At 43.3% G+C, this 23,493-nt stretch overlaps 1 protein-coding gene across 9 annotated transcripts in view; it reads right to left on the minus strand.

Moving 5' to 3' along the window:
• The window catches only part of DDX4 (DEAD-box helicase 4), a 108,268-nt gene that overhangs the window by 56,559 nt on the left and 28,216 nt on the right, over nucleotides 1–23,493 (minus strand). For 6 of the 9 annotated variants that reach the window (XM_075842557.1, XM_075842531.1, XM_075842539.1 and 3 more), the window contains 4 exons: nucleotides 22,639–22,698; nucleotides 21,988–22,035; nucleotides 12,481–12,552; nucleotides 455–496 (listed from right to left, as the gene is read on the minus strand). In XM_075842557.1, the coding sequence (XP_075698672.1) occupies nucleotides 455–496; nucleotides 12,481–12,552; nucleotides 21,988–22,035; nucleotides 22,639–22,698 (222 nt within the window). The remainder of the gene's footprint in view (nucleotides 1–454; nucleotides 497–12,480; nucleotides 12,553–21,987; nucleotides 22,036–22,638; nucleotides 22,699–23,493) is intronic. The other 3 variants (XM_075842548.1, XM_075842565.1, XM_075842573.1) reach the window with 2 other exon arrangements.

Below are 23,493 nucleotides of genomic sequence, written 5' to 3' on the forward strand. Positions count from 1 at the left end.
GGTCTCAAACTATTAGAATATGTTCACACGCAGAGTTTCCAGACGTATAATGCCTCGAAAAACGCTAAACGCCTACAAACATCTACCCATCTAATTGAGTGGGCAAAACGGCGTTTAGTTCAGACGGGGCGTTTTGTACGCCGCCATTTTAAAAAACAGCTTGTAAATAGGCGCCCCGTAAAAAGGAGCATGTGACTTCTGGAGACGTTTTTGGAGTGGTTTCTTTGTGTCAATGGAAAAACAGCTCCAAAAAAAACCCCTCCAAAAAAATGTTGTGCTACAAAAAGGGATGAAAATCAGAGACCGTTCCCTTGAAGGCGGCTCCGTCACTTTCAGCAGTTTTTGATCTTGCACATGAACATACCCTTAGGGGTCTCACTTACTACCTGCCTACAAAAACAGCGCCACAGGTATAAATAGTGGACACGGTGTTCTTTTTGGATCCATACACTACCTGTCCTTCCAAATCCTCTGCTCCCATCAGAATCATCATCTCCTAAAGTCATAGAAAGAAATCTTATTAAAGTACAGTATTTAGGCGACACGTAATGGATTTGCAGTGTCAATTTTCAGCAGTAAAACATGAAGATTTTCTAGCACATTTCCCTTTTGCAAAATAAATAAAAAGCAATATACTCACCTTAACCCCTTCGCGCACCCAGACATGTTATTACGGCCGGGTGCGGTGGATGATGTTTGGAGCGTGCTCCATATGCTGTGGGTGTCGTCTGTATTTTACAACGGACACCCGGGACTAACCGCCAGGAGCAGCGATCGTGCTGTTCCTGGCTGCTCAACCCCTCAAATGCTGCGGTCAATCGTGACCACAACTTCTGAGGCGTTGAATAGAGGGGGGCAGTCTTCTCAGACAGCTAACCCCCCCGGCGCGCAACGAGATCGCGGGGAGGGTGATGGTGGTCATGGCAGCCCAGGGGCCTAATGAAGGCCCCAGGGATTAACAGAAGTTTGTAAAAATGACAATATACTGCAATACGTCAAGTTCCCTAGGGGGGGCTAATAAAGTGTGTAAAAAAAAAAACAAGTGTAGTGGGAAAAAAAAAACTTTTCCCCCTAAAGGAATGTAAAAAATAAATAAAGTAAACGAAATTGGTATCGTTGCATCCGTAAAAGTCGGAACTATTATAATTATAGCCTTAAACGCACACGGTGCACACCATAAATAACGTAAACCGCCAAAAATCACTGTTTTTGGTCAACTTCGCTCTAAAAAAAAAAAATATATATTTCATTGAAAGTGATCAAAAATTTCTACGTTAAAAAAAAATTGTACCGATAAAAACGACAACTCGCCCCGCAAAAAAAGCCCTCACACCGCTCAAATCGGTGAAATAAAAAAAAAAAATATGGCTCAGAATGGGGACAACGTTTATTTTTTTTAACAAAACGTTTATCAATAAAAGTAGTAAAATATAAAAAAAACTATGAATTTGGTATCACCGCAATCGTATTGAGCCACAGAATAAAGATAAAAAGTTGTAGTTTTTACCGCACGGTGAAAGCCGTAAAAACTAAACCAATTGAGGAATCGCAGTTTTTTCCAACTTCAGCCTGCAAATACTTTTTTTTTTTGTTTCCAAGTACATTATATGGAACTATAAATGGTACCAAGAGAAACGACAAACTACTCCCGCAAAAAATTTTATTAACACTTTCTTACTTTACTGGGGGCTGCCATGTTTTATTTCATGTGTATGTGTCTTAACGACACATACACAGATGGAATACGGCAGTTACAGTGCATAGGACACAATGAACATGAGCCGTTCATTGCGTCTGCCATTTAGCTCTGTACTGCGCAGTACAGAGCCACGCATCAGAGAAGCTGTTTGTAGGGAGATAGCAGAGCGGAGTGTGTTTGTGTGTGCGTCCGCAGCAGAGCGGAGTGTGTCTGTGTGTAGCAGTGCTGTGTGTGTGTGTGTGTGTGTGTGTGTGTGTGTGTGTGTGTATGTGTGTGTGTGTATGTGTGTGTATGTGTGTGTGTATGTGTGTGTGTATGTGTGTGTATGTGTGCGTGCGTGCGTGCGTGCGTGCGTGCGTGCGTAGGAGAGCTAATTCTGTGGGGAAAGGAATGGACTCAACATTTATTTACACAACACGTTTTTTAAAACCGCATGTAAAAAAAGTGTGTTGTATGTACTAACAGCGCACTTTACCAATTATGTAAATAAAAAGCGGCACGTAAAAAGACGCCCGCCAAAAATAAGTGTATGTCCCTTTTTGGTACGTTTTTTGAGCAGTTTTTCATGGACTAGAAAAACAGTTAAAAAAACGGACGTAAAAAAAAGAGGCCAAAAACTCACGTTTGATTAAAAAATGTCTGAAAATCAGGAGCCGTTTTCCCTTTGTTTAGTAAGCGAGTGAACATACCCTTAGCCTTTTGGTGTGTCCTATAGCTTCTGCCAGCTGCAGAATCACACCCAAAATGGAAGCCGGACACTGCTTAGCAATTTGAAGACACCTTTTCCTGGCTTGTAGGAGGGGGGGGGGGGATAGATTCCCTCCCAAATTTACGACAGCTGTGAGTCAGGTTGCTTTGCCTTATTCACCTTGCTGTAATTCTGGGAAGTGCTCCCTCTGGGGGCCAACATAGGAAAACTGGTCGAATTATTATTTCATTTTTAATACTTTCCACCATGTGGAAAAAAAAAACCCCAGAAAAAACGTAAACAATACAATAGAAATACGTAACTTAGTTTAAAAAAAAGATGGTTGGACAGTCACGAGAATCGGATTAGTCATGATCGGGCTGAGGACGCAGCGTGACCCTTGGAAAGATGGTTCCAATGGGGACTGTGGTAACGGGAAATGTTATATGGCAACCCCTATTTCTTGTTCTTCTGCTGCAGTTTCTCTTCATAGGTTATACTGTGGGGTTGATAGGAGCTAACGTTTGTACACGGTTGTTTATATGCTGCAAAGTAGGTATTGTGCATACTTTATGGAGGTGGCGGGAGGATTCGGTCATGGAAGGTTACATTGTGTAAGATGGTTGGGTGGATACTGCTCATGTATTCTTGCACTGTTATAGATGCTTGAATGTCAAAGGTGGAGTTTATTTCACCAGCCCTGGCCCCCTTAGGAGGGTAAGTTTATGGAAGGTTGGGAAGTTTGGGGAGGGTGGGTCTCGACTGCAGCACGCTATAGGTATCCTTATATTTGGATGTGTATGCCGATATCAGGTGAATGATATTACTCGATGGGAGGTAGGATAAATATCCTCTCTTGGAATGTGAGGGGTATGGGGGAGGCCACAAAGCGCCGGGCCATATTTGATTTCCTGAAAGGGCACTCCTCTGGTGTAATTGGATTGCAGGAGATGCATCTCACTAGAGATACAGTGCAGCATGCACATAGGGTTTGGATTAAACACTTTTCATTCCTTTCACTCAACGTACTCGAGGGGGGTCAGTCTCTTGATTCATAGAGATGTGCCTTTCAGATGTATGGCCTCTTTCAGTGACAGTGAGGGCAGATATGTTGGTATACATTGTAGGCTATTTCACTGGGAATGTATAATTGTGGTAATTTATGCGCCTCCCCCATATTCCACTGCGCAAGGTGTTGGCACGGCTGGCCAGTTGGCCTCTGGTTCCGACTATAATAATGGGTGATTAACAATATTATGGAAAAGGGTGTGGATAGGTTCCCGACATGTATTAGGAGAGGAGGGCACTGGTCTGACGCAATTTGAGTAGTATATGAGGGAGGCGGGATTGACAGATGTTTGGCGTGCAAAATGGCCCTCTACGTATGGTTCGCTGTCTCGAATAGATTTAATGTCATTATCTAATCATTCCCCGATGTTGCTAAAAATTAGAACTAGTCCGTACCTGGGCGGTTAAATCCGTTTTGGATAAAGTTGGTGGGTGGAGATAAAATAGTCCAGATTCTAAAAGACTATTTTGAATTTAATGTGGGCACGGTTCCCACAGATGTCTTATGGGATGCTTTGAAGGCATGAGAGGTGTGTATATACAAGAGATCACGGCTATCAAGAACAAGTCTAGACAACTGGGGGTGGAATTGACACAGAGGGTGACAGTCACGGAGGAAAACCACATTGTGACTAACACTGTAGACACGTTAGTTCAGTGGAAGGAAGCCCAAAAATGATTACGGGAATATAGGATAGACCAAGCTGCTAATAAAAGGCTCTTTTTACAGCAAAGGTACTATGAAGAGGGGGAGATAACTGGTAGACTTCTAGCAAATATAGCTAGACCTCCGTGTGAAGGGGCGTTCGTTCACTTACAAGACCGTAATGGGAGGATGGTTAGAGAAACGTGATACACTGAGTGCATTGAAATCCTTTTATATGGAGCTGTATCGTTCCAGGGTAGATTACTCGGAGGATCTCTTGAGGGAGTATTTGGAAGAGCTGACATGGGTTACATAGACTGAGGGGGGAGATGTTGGAGGAACCACTAACTATTGAGGAAGTACAGCAGGCGGTGAGGTCTATGGCGAACTAAAAAGCGCCGGGGATGGATGGTATACCTACTGAAACATATAAAACATATGCAGATGAGCTTCTGCCCCGTTTGCTTGAGGTGTATCAGGCTGTAGGGATGTCACGATACCAGAATTTGGACTTCGATACCGATACTTCGTTTAGTATTGCAATTTCGATACCAATTCGATACTTTGCCAACAGTATAAAACAAAAAAAAGTTAATTTGTTTTCTGATGTGAGGCGCGAGGTGTGATGACTTTTGAATGTGCCTCACATGAATAGTAATTAATCCCATCATGTTTCTTAGTCATAATGGGTTAATGTGTAAGGTACATGATGGGGTTAATTACTATTCATGTGAGGAACATGGAGGTTTAATTCATCACACCTCGCGCCTCACAATAAGTGAAAGAAAGCAGTGTTTATTTTTATTTTTTACATCGTACACATCATAAATTATGCCCAAAAAAATAGTTGTGAAGGTTATTACGGCCGCGCCAATACCGAATATGTGTATATTTTATGTATTGAGACTTATTTTAATGTTTATTGTAAAAAAGGTGTAAGTATTTTTTTTAAAATTTAACATTACTTTATGGTTTTACTTTATTTTTAAACATTAATGTACTGACATATCAATATGCCAGTACATTAGCCTGTGTACAGATATTACACAAGCAGCTGTTAGGACATACCTAAGTATACCCTAACAGGAAATATGGTAAGACAGCCCTGGGGTTCTTCAATGGACCCTGGGCTGTCTGCCCATATATGGTATGTCCCTCAATCGTGTCACAGGGATTCCTGTGATACGATCCAAGGGGCATCCCCCCATCTCACTTCTTCTTGAATGCTGCAGTCCGCTTTGATCGCAGCATTCAAGAGAATATGAGAGGTTTCTCTGATCTCCACCGTTATAGAGCGGGACTGCGGCTGTGTAATACAGCCATTGCCCCGCACCTGACAGTAAGTGCACGCGCGGTCAGCATGAGGTGATGCGACCGGCGCTGCACTAATGAGTGGCGGTTCAGGCACTGAAGACAGAACATGGGGGTGTTTTGTAGTGCGCCTGCCATGTTCTATCTTCATTGCCGCCGCTCATTAGTGCAGCACCGGCCGCATCGCATCATCCTGAAGGGGGCGCACTTGTCAGGAGCGGGGCAATGGCTGTATTACACATATATCACACAGCCGCAGCCCCGCTCTCATACATTCATGTGTTACTATACTTAGCTGTGCGGCTGCGCAGCTAAGTATCGAAATACATGAAATGACGGTATTGAACCGTTTGGGGATGCAGAGTATCGAAGCTTCAATGCATTGTGCATCCCTAGTATCAGGATAGTTTTGAGAGGGGACATCTGCCATGGACAATGTATGAAGCTGCGATAGTGGTTCTCCCTAGAGGAGGGAAAGATCTGGCGCAACCTGACTCTTATAGACCAATTTCCCTGTTAACATCTGTCAAAAATTTTAGCGAAAATTGTAGCTAGTAGACTGACTAAAGTGGTGACTACCGTTGCTTCTCCGGATCAGTCTGGTTTCATGCCGTCAAAGTCCACAGCAGTTAACGATACATACAGAGATGGAATACTGCAGCTACAACCCCATAGAGAATGCGAACTGGAGCCGTTCCATTCACTGCAGCGTACGCCGTCTGTGTGGGAACTGCGCATGCTCCGCTCCCACACAGACCAAGACGAAACTCGTTCGCAGACCGAAATCCGGCACCATTTTCACGTGGACCAGAAGCCGCAGCCCGACAGTATGACGACAACTTCCGGTCGCGGTTTCCGGCCAGATGTTCAAGGAAGCGAAGGCGCAAGGAATAGGAGCGGAGGCGGCAGGAGCAGGTAAGTTATGTTCGTTTATGTGATGTGTGTATTATGTTTGTGTAGGTTTGTGTTTTACTGTGTGATTACCACTGTATGTAAGCCTACTACACTGTGCAGTCGCTCAGAAAATGGCGGCAGACAGTGTAGGAGGTTTGAAGATTCAAATCCCTCCTTCTCCTGGCACTAGCCAGAATAAGGGAGGGGGGATTGTGTGAGGACACTAGAGCGAGTGTGCCTACCCCAAATTTGCAGCATAAAGCAATGAGGTTGCTTTACCACATTGACCATGCTGCAATTTTGGGAACTGCTCCCTCTAGTGCCCAGCACATGGAAATGTTATAAATTAGAATCTAATTTATAATATTTCCTGACTTGCGAAAAAATTAAAAAAAATGAAAACAATGTGTAATCACTTAAATAATACTTGTTTAACTAAAAAAAATTAAATAAAAAAAAAAGCTTCTAGCGACACATTCCCTTTAAGGGATGGAAAGAAAGGTACCGGTGGGATTCATGTGGTAAATTATTTTATTTAGGCCAGCAAACTGATTTCCTTGAAGCATTGGAGTCCCATAAAGTGAGGAGGGAGGCGGGGGGTAAACCGACTTTGTTGCTTGTACATAAATACCTTATGGGAATGCAAAAAATTGTTGGGAGTTGCAGGATGCTCAAATTATATGCCAATTTGGAACAACCTGTATCTGTGGGAATTTGATACCTTGGAAGGCTTTCAGGAGTGGGAGCAAAAAGGGGTTAGATTGGTCTGTCAGCTTTATGAAGGAGGGATTTTAAAGTCGTTCTCTCAATTGCAGGAGGGGTTCCAGCTTCCACATAGACTATTCTATCAATAACTACAATTGCGACATGCTGCTCAAGCACATGCTAGGACGGTGGACTTGAGTTGCTCCACCTTGGGGGTTGTGGAATAGGTTCTGGGAGCTAGGGGTACGAAGGTTATTATATCTTTGGTATAGGGATGCACGGTGCATCGAAACTTCGATACTGTTTCGATACTGTGCATCCCTAAACGGTTCGATACCGCTATTTCCTGTATTTCGATACTGAGCTGCGCAGCCGCACAGCTCAGTATTGTAACACATGAATGTATGGGAGCGCGGCTGCGGCTGTGTAATTCAGCCGCAGCCCCGCTCCTGAGTCATGATAAGTTCGCGGGGTCAGGATGATGCGATGCGGCCAGCGCTGCACTAATGAGCGGCGGCACTGGAGACAGAACAGGGCGGGCGCTCTACAAAACACCCCCATGTTCTGTCCTCAGTGCCTGAAACGCCGCTCATTAGTGCAGCGCCGGCCGCACCTCCTCATGCTGACCGCGCGCGCACTTCCTGTCAGGAGCGGGGCAATGGCTGTATTACACAGCCGCAGCCCCGCTCTATAACGGCGGAGATCAGAGAAACCTCATTATTCCCCTGAATGCTGCGATCACAGCTGACTGCAGCATTCAGGAGAAAATGAGCAGGGGGGATGCCCCTGGACGCGTCACAGGGAATTCCTCTGACGCGATCGAGGGCCATACCATATATGGGCAGACAGCCCAGGGTCTATTGACGGACCCCAGGGCTGTCTTACCATATTTCATGTTGTTAGGACATACCCAAGTATGTCCTAACAACTGCCTGTGTGCTATCCGCCCACAGGCTAATGTACTGGGATATATCTGATATATGTCAGTACATTAAAGTTTAAAAATAAAGTAAAAACAAAGTATTGTTACAATTTTTAAAAAAATACACATTTCACCTTTTTTACAATAAACATTAAAATACGTCTCAATACATAAAATATTCACACATTCATTATTGGCGTGTAAAAAAATAAAATAAACACAGCTTTCTATCACTTATTATTGTGGGGCACGAGGTGCGATGAATTTAACCTCCATGTTCCTCACATTAATAGTAATTAACCCCATCATGTACCTCGCACATTAACCCATTATGACTGAGAAACATGATGGGATTAATTATTAATGTGAGGCGCGTTCAAAATTCATCACACGTCGCGCCTCACATCACAAAACTGAAGAATTTTTTTTTTATTACTGTTGGCAAAAGTATCTAAATTGGTATCGAAATCGCAATACTAAACGAAGTATCGGTATCGAAGTCCAAATTCTGGTATCGTGACATCCCTACTTTGGTATATAGCACTTTACTCACCAAGTTCTTGGGGGATCCTATGGCAGAGATTAAAGGAAAATGGGAAGGTGATGTTGGGGCTATTACTACTGAGGAATGGGGGGAAATATTGGAGTCTCCGAAAGAGTTATCCATTAGAATAGCGCATAGGCAACTGTTTTTGATACATTGGGTGTATAGGACGCCTAAGGTGTTATGGCAAATGCGGCTTAGGCCCTCAATGGAGTGTCCTAGATGTTAGTCTGATGACAGCTGAGCTCCTGCTCCAACGCCCGCGATCGAAGTTTACTTCGATCGCGGCCGTTTAACCCGTTAAATGCCGCCGTCAATAGCGACCGCGGCATTTAACTTTGTTTACAGAGGGAGTGAGCTCCCTCTGTTACCCATCGGCGGCCCGCGAATGCAATCGCGCGTCTCCGATGGGGTGTCATGGCAGCCGGGGGCTTGATAAAAGCCCCCAGGTCTGCCCTGGACATATTCCTGTTAGGACGCTCCGGAGGCACGTCCTAACAGATTGCCTGTCAGATTTACACTGACAGGCAATAATGCTCTGGTATACGAAGTATACCAGAGCATTATATCAGCGATCAGAAGATCGCACAGTAAAGTCCCCTAGTGGGACTAATAAAATAAGTCACCAATGTGAAATAAAGATTAATAATAAAAAGTACAGTAAAAAAATAAATAAAACCATTTTTTTCCATAAAAAGTGGTTTTATTTAGTTAAAGTGTAAAAAATAAATAAAAGTACACATATGTGGTATCGCCGCGACCGTAATGACTCCATTAATAAAGTTGCTATGTAATTTAAACCGCAAGGTGAACACCGTAAAAAAAAAACGCAAAAAACAATGGCGAAATTGCAATTTTTTTCCATTGCCACCCAAAAAAGTCATAATAAAAATGAATCAATAAGTCCCATGTACCCCAAAACAGTAACAATCAAAACTACGTCTTGTCCCGCATAAAACAAGCCCAAAAAATCACTACATTGATGGAAAAATAAAAAAATTACAGCTCTTGGAAAGCGACGATGCAAAAGCAAATAATTTTAGTTCAAAAGTGTTTTTATTGTGAAAAAGTCGTAAAACATAAAAAAACCTCCTACATATGTGGTATCGCCGTAATCGTACCGACCCATAGAATAAAGGTAACATGTTAATTACGTCGCATAGTGAACGGCGTCAATTTAAAAACGCATAGAACAATGGCGGAATTTCAGGTTTTTTTTATAATCCCCCCCAAAAAGGTTAATAAAAGTTCATATAAAAATGATATGTACCCAAAAATGGTGCTATTAAAAAGTACAACTAATCCCGCAAAAAACAAGTCCTCATACAGCTATATAGATGAAAAAATAAAAAAGTTATAGCTCTTTGAATACGACTATAGAAAAACGAATAAAATAGCTTGGTCATTAGGGCCTAAAATGGGCTGGTCACTAAGGGGTTAAGGTACGAGGCGTGTGAGATGGTGTGGGGAATTGTGTTTGTGAAGGATTCCTAAATAAGACTTCACAAAAGGGATTGGTACTCTTCGGTGGTATAAGGGGTATAGAGTCTGTGTAATATGACACGGCTTCTGATCTGATGTGAATGTCTTATTGGAAACCAATATTCTTTACTGTATGTGTCAGCTGTATTTTGAAGTGTACGTCAATAAAAAGTGGTCGGATTTTTATTTTTTATTAAATGTAACCGAGTATACCATCTCATGCCTTACATGTCGGGGGAATCTAGAAAGCTTTCGGTGCAGTGGGCATATGTGTACCCAAAGCATCATTAGTCATTCAGATATCTAAATTAGAGATGGACAGATTCTAACATGGACAGGGAGGCACAAACTGATTGCAGTTCACATTAGGATTAAAATACGTTTCAATGGGATCTGTTTTATGGGCAAGCATACTCAGGATCAGTGTTCTATGGATGTGCATAACAAATCTATAGGCTCCTGCAAATCAAATTTTCAGAGATTTTCTTTCCCTATGAGGAACTGAATGCTCCACACATGTACAAACCATATTCTCCCCTAGAGCATTGTTTCTAGAAGAGAATATAGTGTGGCACCACACATACTGCAATAAAGCATTGTAAAACAGTTTTGCCGTTTGTGTGACTCTTGTTTGCTCTAATAGCTGCATAAAGCCCAATAGACTTTGTAGTAAGATTTTCTAATTCAAAAGTTATGCACAGCTTTGGTTACCTGGTAAAAAAAATAAACATTATTTAGGCTGCAATCTTTATTCCTTCTTACTCAGTCCTCTGATATGCAGTTTTCAACTATCTCCTAGTTTCAGACTTCTCCTGTGTACCTGTACCTCAGTAATACATGCTGGATGCGAGATGTGTGTGTCCAGGATGCTGCTGCACACACTACACTCTGATACGGACAGCCTGTGTGATTACCCCTCCCTCCACCTGTGCTTGCTAATACAGTGCAGCCTGTATAATCTGCCCTCCAAGAATACTTTTGACGCATTCCCCCTCTCCACACTCTGATCTGCTGTGTAAAACCTCTGGAGGAGATCAGATGACATCGGTCCCCTACAGGAGCAGTGCTGTCAGACCTACACTGAAAGGTCACTTGACAGAGACCTTTTTCAGCTAATTATGTGACTTCTGAACCATACATTATTTAGGGATTACATAGCAAAGGGGGGGGGGGGGGGCATACATATGCACTCAACTTTCCAATTTAATCTTTTGTAAACAAGGTTTTTCTTTTTATTCTACTGTAACAATTTGGACTATTTTGTCAGGTCCATTACATAAATCAAATTCCCAGGTTACTATGCAACAAAACAGGAACCGTATGTAGCTTTTTTTAAATATATTTTACTACTTTTGCACACTAAAAACACTTTTTAAATTTATTTTTGTGTTGCCAAATTCCAAGATCCATAACATTTCATTGGTGCCATTTTGGGGTATATTCGACTTTTTTATGAGCGTTCTGTATCGCATTTTTTTGGAAGGTGCGATAAATTTTTTGCTAATGTTCTGGAATTGTTTTTTTACGGTGTTAACCACGCAGGAGAAACCGGATCATTTTATAGTTTGTGTAGTTACGGATGTAGCAACACCAGTTGTGAGCAGTATCAAGAAAGGGGCTCTAAATTATTTATTTATTTGGGGGGGGGGGGGGGGTGCTGGGGTTACTGGTCTTTATTTTACATAACACTTTTTCAGTCCCAGTAGAGGACTTTAATATGGCTTCCATAGATGGCAGACCTGGGGGCGATTGTTAGGCCTCAGTTTGCCATAGCAAACCAATAGCCCCAAATGATTGTCTTACAGAAGGATCTCATTTAGGTACCGTGGTCACTAGTCACCACGGCATCTAAGAAGCTAAGTGGCCAGTATCGTAGGATGCCCCGATCCTGGTTGTTGGAGCAGCTTAGCTGTTAGACAGCGCAACATCCCCTCCCGAAACAGGTGTTAATCCACTGCGGAATCAGGTCCCTCCTTAGTGACCACCGTAAAAAAAAAAAAAAAAAGTGCATTTAAAGAGGCTCATTATAAGTGCCCTATTGAATACACATGACGTCCAGGCTGGAGGTAATGTATATTCATTGTCATGACACTGCAGTAATGTTATAGTGTGTTTATGTGGCAGCACATAGCGATCTAGCTATATCGCTATGTGCAGTGTAAATGAATGGGGAGAAGTGTACGACGCGAATTCGTCAGCGTCATACACTTCTCTCCACAACGCCCACTTGGTCATATAGTAAAACACACCCAGTTGTCCATTGAGAAACTCATTAGCGTAAAGCCAATATAGGTCATAACTCCGTCAAAAATGATTGTTTTTCTAAATAAAAAAAACTCTGCTGCAATCTACATTACAGCGCCCATCACATGTATAATATAGGCCACTTATAATGTGGTGACAGAGCCTCTAACTACTCAGCACTATATCACGTTTCAATGATTTTAGGAAAATCAGACTGGAAACTGGCTTTTTTTAATTCTAGGTGATAATCATAACTATATAAATAAGTAAAACATACCAGAATGAAAAGAACCGCCCCTGCCGCCTCTTCTTCCTCCTCCTCTTGCTCTAAAATTTTCATTGTTGAACCCTGCACAAAAAAATAATAATTTGTAGCATATACTGTATTTACCAGTCTGAAACTGGAACTAAAGTCACATTATTACTAATTAATTGTGTTAAGTACAAGATCATTGTTGAATAAAAAAAAAGTTGCACCTATTAAAATCTTTTTTCGCATAGTGCTGCTTCTGTGCCGTATTTACATGCATTGTAAAAACCAGGACTGGCTGCCGGAGTATTGCAATTTTAGCAGGATTAAAAAAAACAACACCCACACACACAACTAAGGCTTGACACGAAGTAAAAACCTGGTTCAACACGATGCCGCAACTAAGTCATGGCGTGGGAGAGAAGTATAAAGCAGGATCATGGGTTTAGGCCGCTCTATAGGCTGCGGGTGTCAGCTTTGTACAACTGATGCTGGCCATTCTACTTCAATGTTGCTGTCAATAGCGAATGAGTCAGTCATTAGAAAGAAGGGGGAGTCCCCTCTGTCATTCCATTATACAAAGCACCACCTGATCCTGAATAAGGGCCAGAAAAGAGGAAGGCTTACAAGGACAAATTTTCCAGCGCGGAAACCCCCTGCAGATGGAGGTAACTGCAGCAAGAACAAAAAAAACACATGCGAGATCACGTTGTATTCATTCACAGCGTGATCTCGCTGTGCTGTGTAAGTCCCACACAAACTTTACTGAAGTGTTGGGAGTGTGTATAGACATCGCGTCCTGGCTGGAGGCAATGTCTATTCACTCTCAAGACACTTCAGTAAAGTTAATGTGGGTGTATGTGACAACACAGCGAGATCTCGCGAGATCAAATGGACATGAATGGAGAGAAGTGTATAACGCCGATTGGTCAGCGTCATACACTCCTCTTACAACGCCCACTTGGTCAAAAAGTTAAACGCCCAGTTTGGCATTAAGAAACGAATTATAAATCTAAAATTGCTCATAACTTGCTCAAAAATTAACGTTTTTCAAAATAAAAACCACGGTTATCTACATTACAGCACCTATCTGATTATGTAGGAGTTGGGGCACTTCTAATGTGGTGACAGAGCCTCTTTAACTCCAGAAAGCGGGGTGGGAGGATTCCTGCCAGGACCACAGGACCTGGGCCACAAAGTTTCAGAGGGTTTCTCTAAGTTTCGAGGCCTAGAAAAGCATTATATGCGGCTGTCCAGTGAATCATGAAATGATGCTGCATCCGCCATGGGGATGGTAGTATTTTTAGCTAGGCAGGACACAGGGGAATCCGCTGCAGGCGATTCTGACCCACTTGGAAGAGATTTCCTCTTTAAAAGGATACAGGAGAGTCCCAGTGGGTGGGCAAACAGAAAAAAGCTGTGTGACTCCCTTAACAGACAGCAGCATGGAGCACCCATAGACTGCGAAGGAAGAAAGGGAATTAGTCTTGTAGAATTTCTTAAAGGTGTGCACTGTAGCCAAGGCAGCAGTCTTGCAAGAGGGTCTGAGACTTCGTCGCAGCCAGAAATGCGTACCGCTCTTAGCATATGGAGACTGTGCCGGCTCCCTTGGGTGAGATGGAGAGAAAAAAAAAAAAAAAAGAGGATGGGTAATGTCCTCCATGTGGAAGGCAGAGACCACCTTATTAACGTAATACTCAAAACCTTGGCTTAAACAGTCACGCAGTTAAACAAATATGACGTAAAGTGCGGGGGAACAGAAGACCATGGTAAATAAAGTCGGTACTTAGAGGAAGACGCCACGGTGCATCAGCGGGTAGGTTGACAAAGTCAGTTATAAAGCCAGACAAGGCAAGTCTGGAGCCAGAGATCGCTGGAACTGCCTCCAACTTAAGGACTCTTGACAGAAGTGGAAGAGGAGGGAAGCAGTACAGAAGACCACCCCTGCCAAGGGTTGCCCACGGTGTTGACTGCAATGGCCCTGGGATCCAATGCCCTAGTTATGTAGATTGGGACCCTATGGCTAAGACGAGATTCAAAATTGATGTCTCGAGTGCCCCACTTCTGGCAGACCTTAAAGGGAATGTGTTGCCAGAAAAACATGTTTTTTTTTTAAAAATTAAACATTTAGTGTGTGGGTGATTAAACATTGTTCAAATTTTTTTTATTTTTTTCACGAGTCAGGAAATATTATAAATTAATTCTAATTTATAATACTACCCATTTTTGGTCACTAGATGGAGCTCTTCCCAAAATTGCAGCTTTGCAAAATTGGGTAAAAAGCCCTCGCTCTAGTGAGCTCTCAGCATCCCCCCCTCCTTTATCCTGGCTAGTGCCGGGATAAACGAGGGGTTTGAACGGTGTAACCTCCTACACTGTGTGTCGCCATTTTTTGAGCTAACACCGTGTAGTAGGTTTACATACAGTTGTAAACACACACAAACACGAACATACATTGAAATCTCTTACCTGCTCCTGCCGCCGCGGCTCCCTCCGGCCCGTCCGCTCCGTTTGCTGCCGCTGGTCCAAGTGCACAAATCCGGAAGCCGCGACCGGAAGTAGTAATATTACTGTCCGGCCGCGACTTCCGGTCCACAGGAAAATGGCGCCGGACGGCGCCAATTTCGAATTGGACTGTGTGGGAGCGGCGCATGCGCAGTTCCCACACAGACGCCGTACACTGAAGTCAATGGGACGGGAGCCGTTCGCAGTCCCTATGGGACTGTGGCTGCCGTATTCCATGTCTGTATGTGTCGTTAATCGACACAGACAGAAATGGAACAAAAAATGGCAGCCCCCATAGGGAAGAAAAAGTGTAAAAATAAGAAAAAGTAAAACACAAACACACAAATGAATATAAACGTTTTTAATAAAGCACTAACATCTTTAACATATAAAAAAATAATTTGTGATGACACTGTTCCTTTAAGGAAGACATCCGTGTGAAGAGACCATTATTCCCCCATGATCCAACCTTTCCCAACTGAGTCTGCAGCCCAATTGTCCACTCCCGCACAGAGCTGATGCGTGATTCTCTGCTCCCTGTGTATGATACGAAAGGATTCCCATAATGAAGTGATAGTTTAGCTAAATGACCACCATGGAATTGTCGGTCAGGACCCTGACCATGACCATACGACCCTTGAGAAGTGGCATGCATGGAGAGAGTGCTAGTAAAATAGATAAATTCCAGATGGTTGATCTGTAAGACTGTGAAGGCCAAGAAAACTGCCCCCCCCCCCCCCAACCAGACAGGCAGGCATTTGGCTAAAGGACAAGCCCCCAAAAGGTGAACCAAGGACTGGCGCCTAAAGAATGGCCGGTGAAGTTTTCCACCAGCAACTTCTAACAAACCTGAGAGGGTAGGAGGATCTTCTTGTCCAGGGTGCCCTGAGATTTGTCCCAGCGCACAAGAATCTCTCTGGAGGTACCTTGTGTGAAATTGGGCATTGGAAACGGCCTCGTAGGTCGACACCATCTTTCCCAGCAACTGCATGCAGAAAAGGACGGCATAGGGAGCATTCTGGCGAAGGAGAGCCACTTCTGCTTGAATGGACTATTTGGTCCACCGGGAGGTGAACACTGGCTGTCCTGGTGACAAAAATTATTCTCAGAAACTTCATGCTCTGTATTGGAAGTGGGGAAGGTTTTTTTCTGTTGATGATCCATCCGAACCTCTTTCATATGTCCAGGGTGATTAAGACTAGAAGGGTTGTCCTTTCTGGAGGGAGCCTTTACCAAGAGGTTATCAAGTGAAGGGATGACAGCGACTCCCCTGGCACAGAGGAGCGCCATGAGTCACCAGGACCTTCATGAAAACGCTGGGAGCCATAAAGAGGCCGAACACAAATGCGGCTAACTGGAGATGCAGAGGACAGTGAAGCGAAGGAAAACGCTATGCCCTTGCGACATTGCATGTGGAGGTAGACTTTAGAGGAGAGAACCCCTTCCTATTCCAGCAATATGACCATGGAACCTCAGAACGTGAACAAAACAATTCAGTTTCTTCATGTCCAGGATAAGAATGATTGATCAGTCCTTTTTTGGGACTAAAGAAATTCAAATAGAACCTTCTACAATCGATCCCACTGGGAAACAAGGATGATCATTTTCTACAGTGGAAGAATTATCTGCCTGAAAAAAAAGCGACACTGCAATCCGAGGCAATGTTGACAAGAAAATAAGACTGTAGCATCGACAGGGAACAAACTAAATTCCTTACGCTTCCCTGCCTCTTGAACCAAAGCATCTTCCGCTTGAGCGAATCATAGCGCCTGAAATGTGTGCGCCGAAACTCTGCAGCCTAGTCCTCCGAGAACAAAATTTAAAAAACCCTGTCAGTGGCATTGCGGCGCTAATGAGCCATGGCCTCAGACCTTCAGTAAGGTCTTTAAGTATAATGGGCGTTTTCCACCATTATTCAGTCTTTGGGTGCATGCAGGGTCACTGGCATGTCACCTGCAAAAGCAGAGAAAGGATTAGGTGACCAGCGGTGAGGTGTCCAGCAACCGCAGAGGGTTGGACAGGGCTGGCAATCCAGGCTGACAAACCCCTCCTGAAGCGAAAGGAAGAAAAAGGAAAGAAATGCCTCCTACGGACGCTAGGCTAAATTGGTTAGCCAGCGTGTCAGAAGAGAATAGCCTGCCTGGGTAGAGTCCATTTTTTTCCCTACCTAGTGTCAAGGGGCCTTTACCCATGGTGCTGCAACCCAGCCAATGAAATGATTTTAACTAAAAACAATGCCAACGTAGAGGGGGGTGGCACGGGGTAAAGATTACATGCATGTAATAGATCTGGGATATTATACCAGAGCCGCTAAATCCCATTCAAGTGAGAATCATTTGAAGTTGATTTCTCCCTTTAAAGAGTCTCTGTCACCACATTAGAAGTGCCCTATATTGTACATGATGTGATCGGCGCTGTAATGTAGATTACAGCAGTGTTTTTTATTTAGAAAAACAATCATTTTTGTCGGAGTTATGACCTATATTAGCTTTATGCTAATGAGTTTCTTAATGGACAACTGGGCGTGTTTTACTTTTTGGCCAAGTGGGCGTTGTAGTCCCCCCTGGGGACCCATGGGCAACACACTAGGGTCCCATGGCAACACATCGGTGGGCCATGATCGCATTTGCGGGCCGCCGATTGGTGACCTCTAAACTACTCAGATGCAGCAGTCGCCAATGACCGCGGCATCTGAGGGGTTAAGTTAAAGAGTCGTGATCAAAGGAAATTTAGATCACTATCGTCTGAGCCCGGCTGTCAGACGAGAACCCGTGCAGGACTCTGACTACGCCGCGAAAAGTCGGCGGCCTAGAATTGAGCGCCGTGAAAAGGCATATCAGCGGTCTTTAACCCCTTCCCGCAATTTCACGTAACTGTACGTGATGGGATGCGGTCTGTTCCCGCATTTCCACGTACAGTTACGTGAACGCTTTAAACGGTCGCCGCACCGGGACGTGCGGCGGCAGTTTAAAACAGACGGCTGTCCGAGACAGCCTAGCAGCTGAGGATGCCGGCCGAGGACCAATCACAGCTGCCCTCAGCCGGCGATGGACCGGCAGATGGACCAATCACAGCTTAGTGTGACGTTTCGAACGATTTAAACTTCCGCCGCACATCCTGGTGCGGCGGAAGTGTAACAAAAAGACGGCTGTCAGACAGCCTAGCAACTCTGGATGCCGGCAGAGGACCAATCACAGCTGTCCTCGGCCGGCGATCGCTGTGATTGGTCCATCAGTGCAGATGGACCAATCACAGCTTAGTTTGACTTTGACAGCATTACATTTCTGGAAATACGGTTGTCCAAGACAGCCTAGTAACAGAGGATGCCGGCCGAGGACCAACCATAGCTGTCCTCGGCCGGCGATCGCGGTGACTGGTCCATCAGTGCTGCAAATCACTGCCCAGTGACGTGTGTGAAAAGTGAGGTGTAAAATAAATTCAGCCCTTTATTGTCTCATCGCTACTGTCCTGTATTCTGCGCCTAATTGGGACATACCAAACTCCATCCACCTGTGTTTGACACCTGTTACCCGGGAGTTTTAGGGAATTCGTTATTCTATAAAATAAAAAATAAACAGAGGATAAAAAAAAAACAACCACACAAAAAAAGTTTTACGTTACTTTCAACGCCAGTGACACTTGTTACTAAGTCTACAGAAGAAAAATAAATTACTAAGCGTCTGTATACTGCCAAAGAGGCATGTGCCATGCTCTTTTGATTCTGGTAGCGGGGATGAGGTGACATTTTTAGTGTCCTCTTCGTCTAGTGACTCATCTACTGATGAACCGCCACATAGGCGTCCAAGGATAGGCGTCAGTAGTGCACAATCGCAGCCCAGTACAGCTGACTCCACATGGATCCCCGCAGATAATTTTGTGCCCCAGGTGCCTGAATTCACTGCCACTCCAGGCATCAATGTAGATACCGCAGGTTTCAGTGAAATTAAGTATTTCCAACTGTTCTTCACTGATGACCTTGTAAATTTGATTGTGGCACAAACAAACATATACGCGGAGCAATTTATTTCCCGCAATCCAAATAGTTTTTATGCCAGGCCCCAAAAATGGACCCCCACAAACCCCACTGAAATCCGCAAGTTCTGGGGACTTCTATTGAGTATGGGAATTACCAAAAAACCCACGATACGTTCCTATTGGAACAGACATACTTTATCATTCTCCTCTTTATTTTCTTGCCATGCCCAGGACCCGTTTTGAAATTTTATTAAAATTCATTCACTAACGATGAGTGGCCACCCCCAAACGACCCCAATTATGATACTCTATAAAGTTAGGCCAGTAGTTGACCACTACAATATAAAATTCAGTCAGGTCTATACGCCCCAAAAATGCCTAGCAGTGGACGAATCCCTAGTGCACTTTAAAGGCAGATTACACTTCCGCCAGTACCTGCCCAATAAAAGGGCTAGGTATGGCGTGAAGCTGTATAAGGCCTGCGAAAGTGTGTCTGGGTATACACTACGCTTTTGTGTATTTGAAGGGAAGGATTCAAAGATCGAGCCACCAAACTGTCCCCTTGCCTGGGAATAAGAGGGAGGATAGTATGGGATTTGCTCCACCCCATACTAGACCAAGGATACCACTTGTATGTGGACAATTTTTACAACCGCGTTCCCCTCCTGAAGTGCCTTTCTGCCAGGGGCACACTAGCATGTGGCACAATTTGGCGAAATCAAAAGGGTCTCCAAGTCCTTTATAGAGTAGACACTGCGCCGTGGGGAAAGCAGGGCTGTTTGCTCCAAAAATTTGATGCTTGTCAAAATATAAAGACAAGCGTGATGTCTTTGTTTTGACCACACTGCATGCTGATCGATCCACCCCAGTTCCAGTCCGAGGAGCCACAGAGCAGACCACCAAGCCTGTGTGCATCCAGGACTATAACCAATTCATGGGAGGGGTGGATCTTTCGGACCAGGTACTGCAGTGGCACTCTATAACGCCTTTGTTCTCTACAGAACAGCAGACAATACGGAGACTTTCCTGGGATTCCAAGAAAAAATGATTTAAAAAAAATGATTTTTGGAGACCAGGAAGCAGAGGGCACCAGTGAAGGTAGCAGCACTTATGGGATCTCCAGAATAACACATGGCCAGCATTTCCCGGGAGTACTCTTCCCCCCCCCCCCCACAGAAAAAAAACAAAAACCCCAGAAAAGGTGTCGAGTTTGCTCAAGAAGAGGGATTAGGAAAGGGATTAGGAAAGACACCACTCACTACTGTATGACCTGTCCCTCTAAACCAGGCCTCTGCATCACAGAATGCTTCCGTTTTTATCACTCCTCTGTTGATATTCGTTAAATCTAGTTTTTACTACTCCAATGACATCACATCCATTCCATTCATTTCTTAAATACCCCCTGGGCATTCATTTCCAAATTAATTTGATATCTCAATAATACCACGTTGCAAACGCGACATGGCACCGAAAACCAATCCAGCAAAATCTGGACTCCAAAATCCAAATGGCGCAGTTTCCGTTCTGAGCCCTGCCGTGGGTCCAAACAGCCATTTATTACCACATATGGAGTATTGCCGTAACCGGGAGAAAGTGCTTTATAAACGCTAGGTTTCTTTTTCTCCTTTATTCCTTGGAAAAATCTAAAAATTCTATGTTTTTTCAGAAAAAAGGTGGTTTTTCAATTTTACAGACTTTTTCCAATAAACGTAGAAAAAAACCTGTGGGGTTAAAATGCTAACTACACCCCTCGATAAATTCCCCGAGGGGTGTAGTTTCCAAAATGGGGTCACTTTTGGGGGCTCTCCACTCTTTTGGCACCACAAGACCTCTTCAAACCTGACATAATACATTCTAAAAAAAGGAGGCCCCAAAAACCTCTAGGTGCTCCTTTGCTTCTGAGGTCCGTGTTTCAGTCCAAGAGGATACTAAGCCCACAGGTTAGATATTTCTAAAAACTGTAGAATCAGGGTAATAAATATTGAGTTGCAATTCTTGGCTAAAACCTTCTGTGTCAACATTTTTTTTTTATTACAAATGAATTTTGGCAAAAAAAAAATTAAAGTTGTACATTTCACATCTATTTTGTTTTCATTCCTGTGAAACGCCTAAAGGGTTAAGAAACTTTTTGAATGCTGTTTTGAATATTTTGAGGGGTGCATTTTTTAAAATGGGGTGATTTACGGGGGGTTTCTAAATTGTAAGGCCTTCAAAGCCACTTCACAACTGAACTGGCCCCTGAAAAAAATTGCCTTTTGAAATTATGAGAAATTGCTGCTAAAGTTCTAAGCCTTGTAACGTCCCAGAAAAATAAAAGGACGTTCAAAAACGATACAAACATAAAGCAGACATATGAGAAATGTTAACTAGTAACTATTTTGTGTGGTATAACTATCGGTCTTACAAGCAGATACACTTAAATTTAAAAAATGCTAATTTTCACAAATTTTCTCTAAGTTATGGTGTTTTTCACAAATAAATACTGAATTTATCGACCACACTTTTTCACTAACATCAAGTACAATATGTCACGAGAAAACAATCTCGGAATTACTTGGATAGGTGAAAGCATTCCGGAGTTATTACCACATAAAGTGACACGTCAGATTTGAAAAAAAATCGGCTCTGTCCTGAAGGCCAAAACAGGCTGTCCCCTTAAGGGGTTAAGGGGGGAAAAAGCTCAACTATGTACAAACAGCTGAAGTTTTTTTTTCTTCTTGTACAACTGGTATAACATACATGGTGTTCAAGTGACTCCCCCCTCAGTGCATCATGTGTGCAAGATTCTATAAAAGGTCAAACATTGAATGGTTTCTACCACTCTATACGGAAACCAGTCTAAAAACTTTTGATAAATAAGTTGCGATTTGCGTGACTATGAAGTCCCACACACTTAATCTCAACACATTTATGTGTCTCAGAAGCATTGCAGGATCTTTATTAATATGTCCATTGGCTTAGATGCCATGTTTTCCCTCTGTATTAACACATAGAAAAGTACTATAAAAACAGATAAATCTGCTCCAATGTATTTAAAGAAATACATTATCCTACCGCCTCTTGAAGATCGCGATTGGTCCCCGTTTTGTTCATCACCGAATCCTGTGAGCAAAAGGGACAATACGTTTTAATCAACCAGTTAAATATTGTAACTGGCACAAAGCCTTTATTCTGTCAGGCAAAACATAGTGTACATTAAGGTGCTCCTACACATCAGGTGAGAGTTGGCTGAACTGGTCAATTTCGGACCAGAGGACTACCTAATGTGTATGGGGATCCTTAGACTTTCCCAAGAGCAAATTTCAACATGTGGGAAAAGCCGCTGAATCATGAAAACATGATTACAGTACGGGACAGTCGTCCTGCAGCGAGGCAGGGACTCCTAGCGTCGTACATAACTATGATGCTAGGAGCCCGGCTCCCTGCACTGTGTTCGGTCCGGTACTTGCGGCCGAAATACGTCAGTCAATTACGGACGTAATTAGTGTGTGTGCACATACCCCAAATGTAAAAGCACTAGTAAGGGCTTTTTGTGGATCCTTTTAGTACTTTTTGCCTTTTTTTTTTTATATATATATACATATATACATACATATATATATATATATATATATATATATATATGCTATACAGGAACTATAGGTTTCTATGGGCCTATTGGCATCGGACAGGTTTACAACTTTTTAAACTAATACTATAACAAACCTGATGAATTATCTTTGCTTGAAAATCCTGTGCGTTCCCGGGTTTCAAATGAATCAAACCCTACAAAACAAAAAAGGAGTACCAATGACCGGTTACAGCGAGATTACGCTTTGCTCTGCTTTAAGTCCCCCACAGGTCCTTCAACCTTGGCTTCGGAAGAGAGCCACATCGGCTCCAGGCGTCAGAGGGTACACAGTTGTATCTGCAGCAGCATCACCATGTGTAGGTAAGGATACTAAACTCCCTAGAGACTAGCATATTAGCCTCTCGGACGCCTGGAGCCCATGTATCTTCTCTGTCGGACGCCAAGGTTGAAGGACCTGTGGGTGACGTCACGCTGTGTGTCTGCAGTGAAAGAAGCTGGGTGGGAACGATGAGAAGTGTATGATGCCGATTTGTCAGCGTCATACACTTCTATTCACAACGCCCTGTTGGTAAAAACATTATACACGCCCAGTTGGCAAAACGAGAAAACACGCCCAGTTGTCCATTGAAAAGCTGATTTGCATAAATATAAAATTGCTCATAACTTGGGCAAAAATGATCGTTTAAAAAAAAAACAAAAAAAAAAAAAAAAAAAAACAAACACTGCTGTTCTCTACATTGCAGCGCCCATCACATTCAATAGGAGATAGGGATTTGATAATCTGGTGACAGAGCCTCTTTAAAGGCATAAAAAAAAGACTTGCTCCAATTAATATGTAAGCCAGAGAAACGCGCAAAATTATCCAAAACTTCAATGGCTATCCCTAGAGTATCCCTCGGATGAGACATATACAAGATCACATCAGCGCATAGACTGATCCTATCTTCCCGGGAACCCAACACTATCCCCTGGTAAGCTGGATGCTGTCT

The sequence above is a fragment of the Rhinoderma darwinii genome, chromosome 1, assembly GCF_050947455.1.
Source record: "Rhinoderma darwinii isolate aRhiDar2 chromosome 1, aRhiDar2.hap1, whole genome shotgun sequence".
NCBI classification, from domain to species: domain Eukaryota; kingdom Metazoa; phylum Chordata; class Amphibia; order Anura; family Rhinodermatidae; genus Rhinoderma; species Rhinoderma darwinii.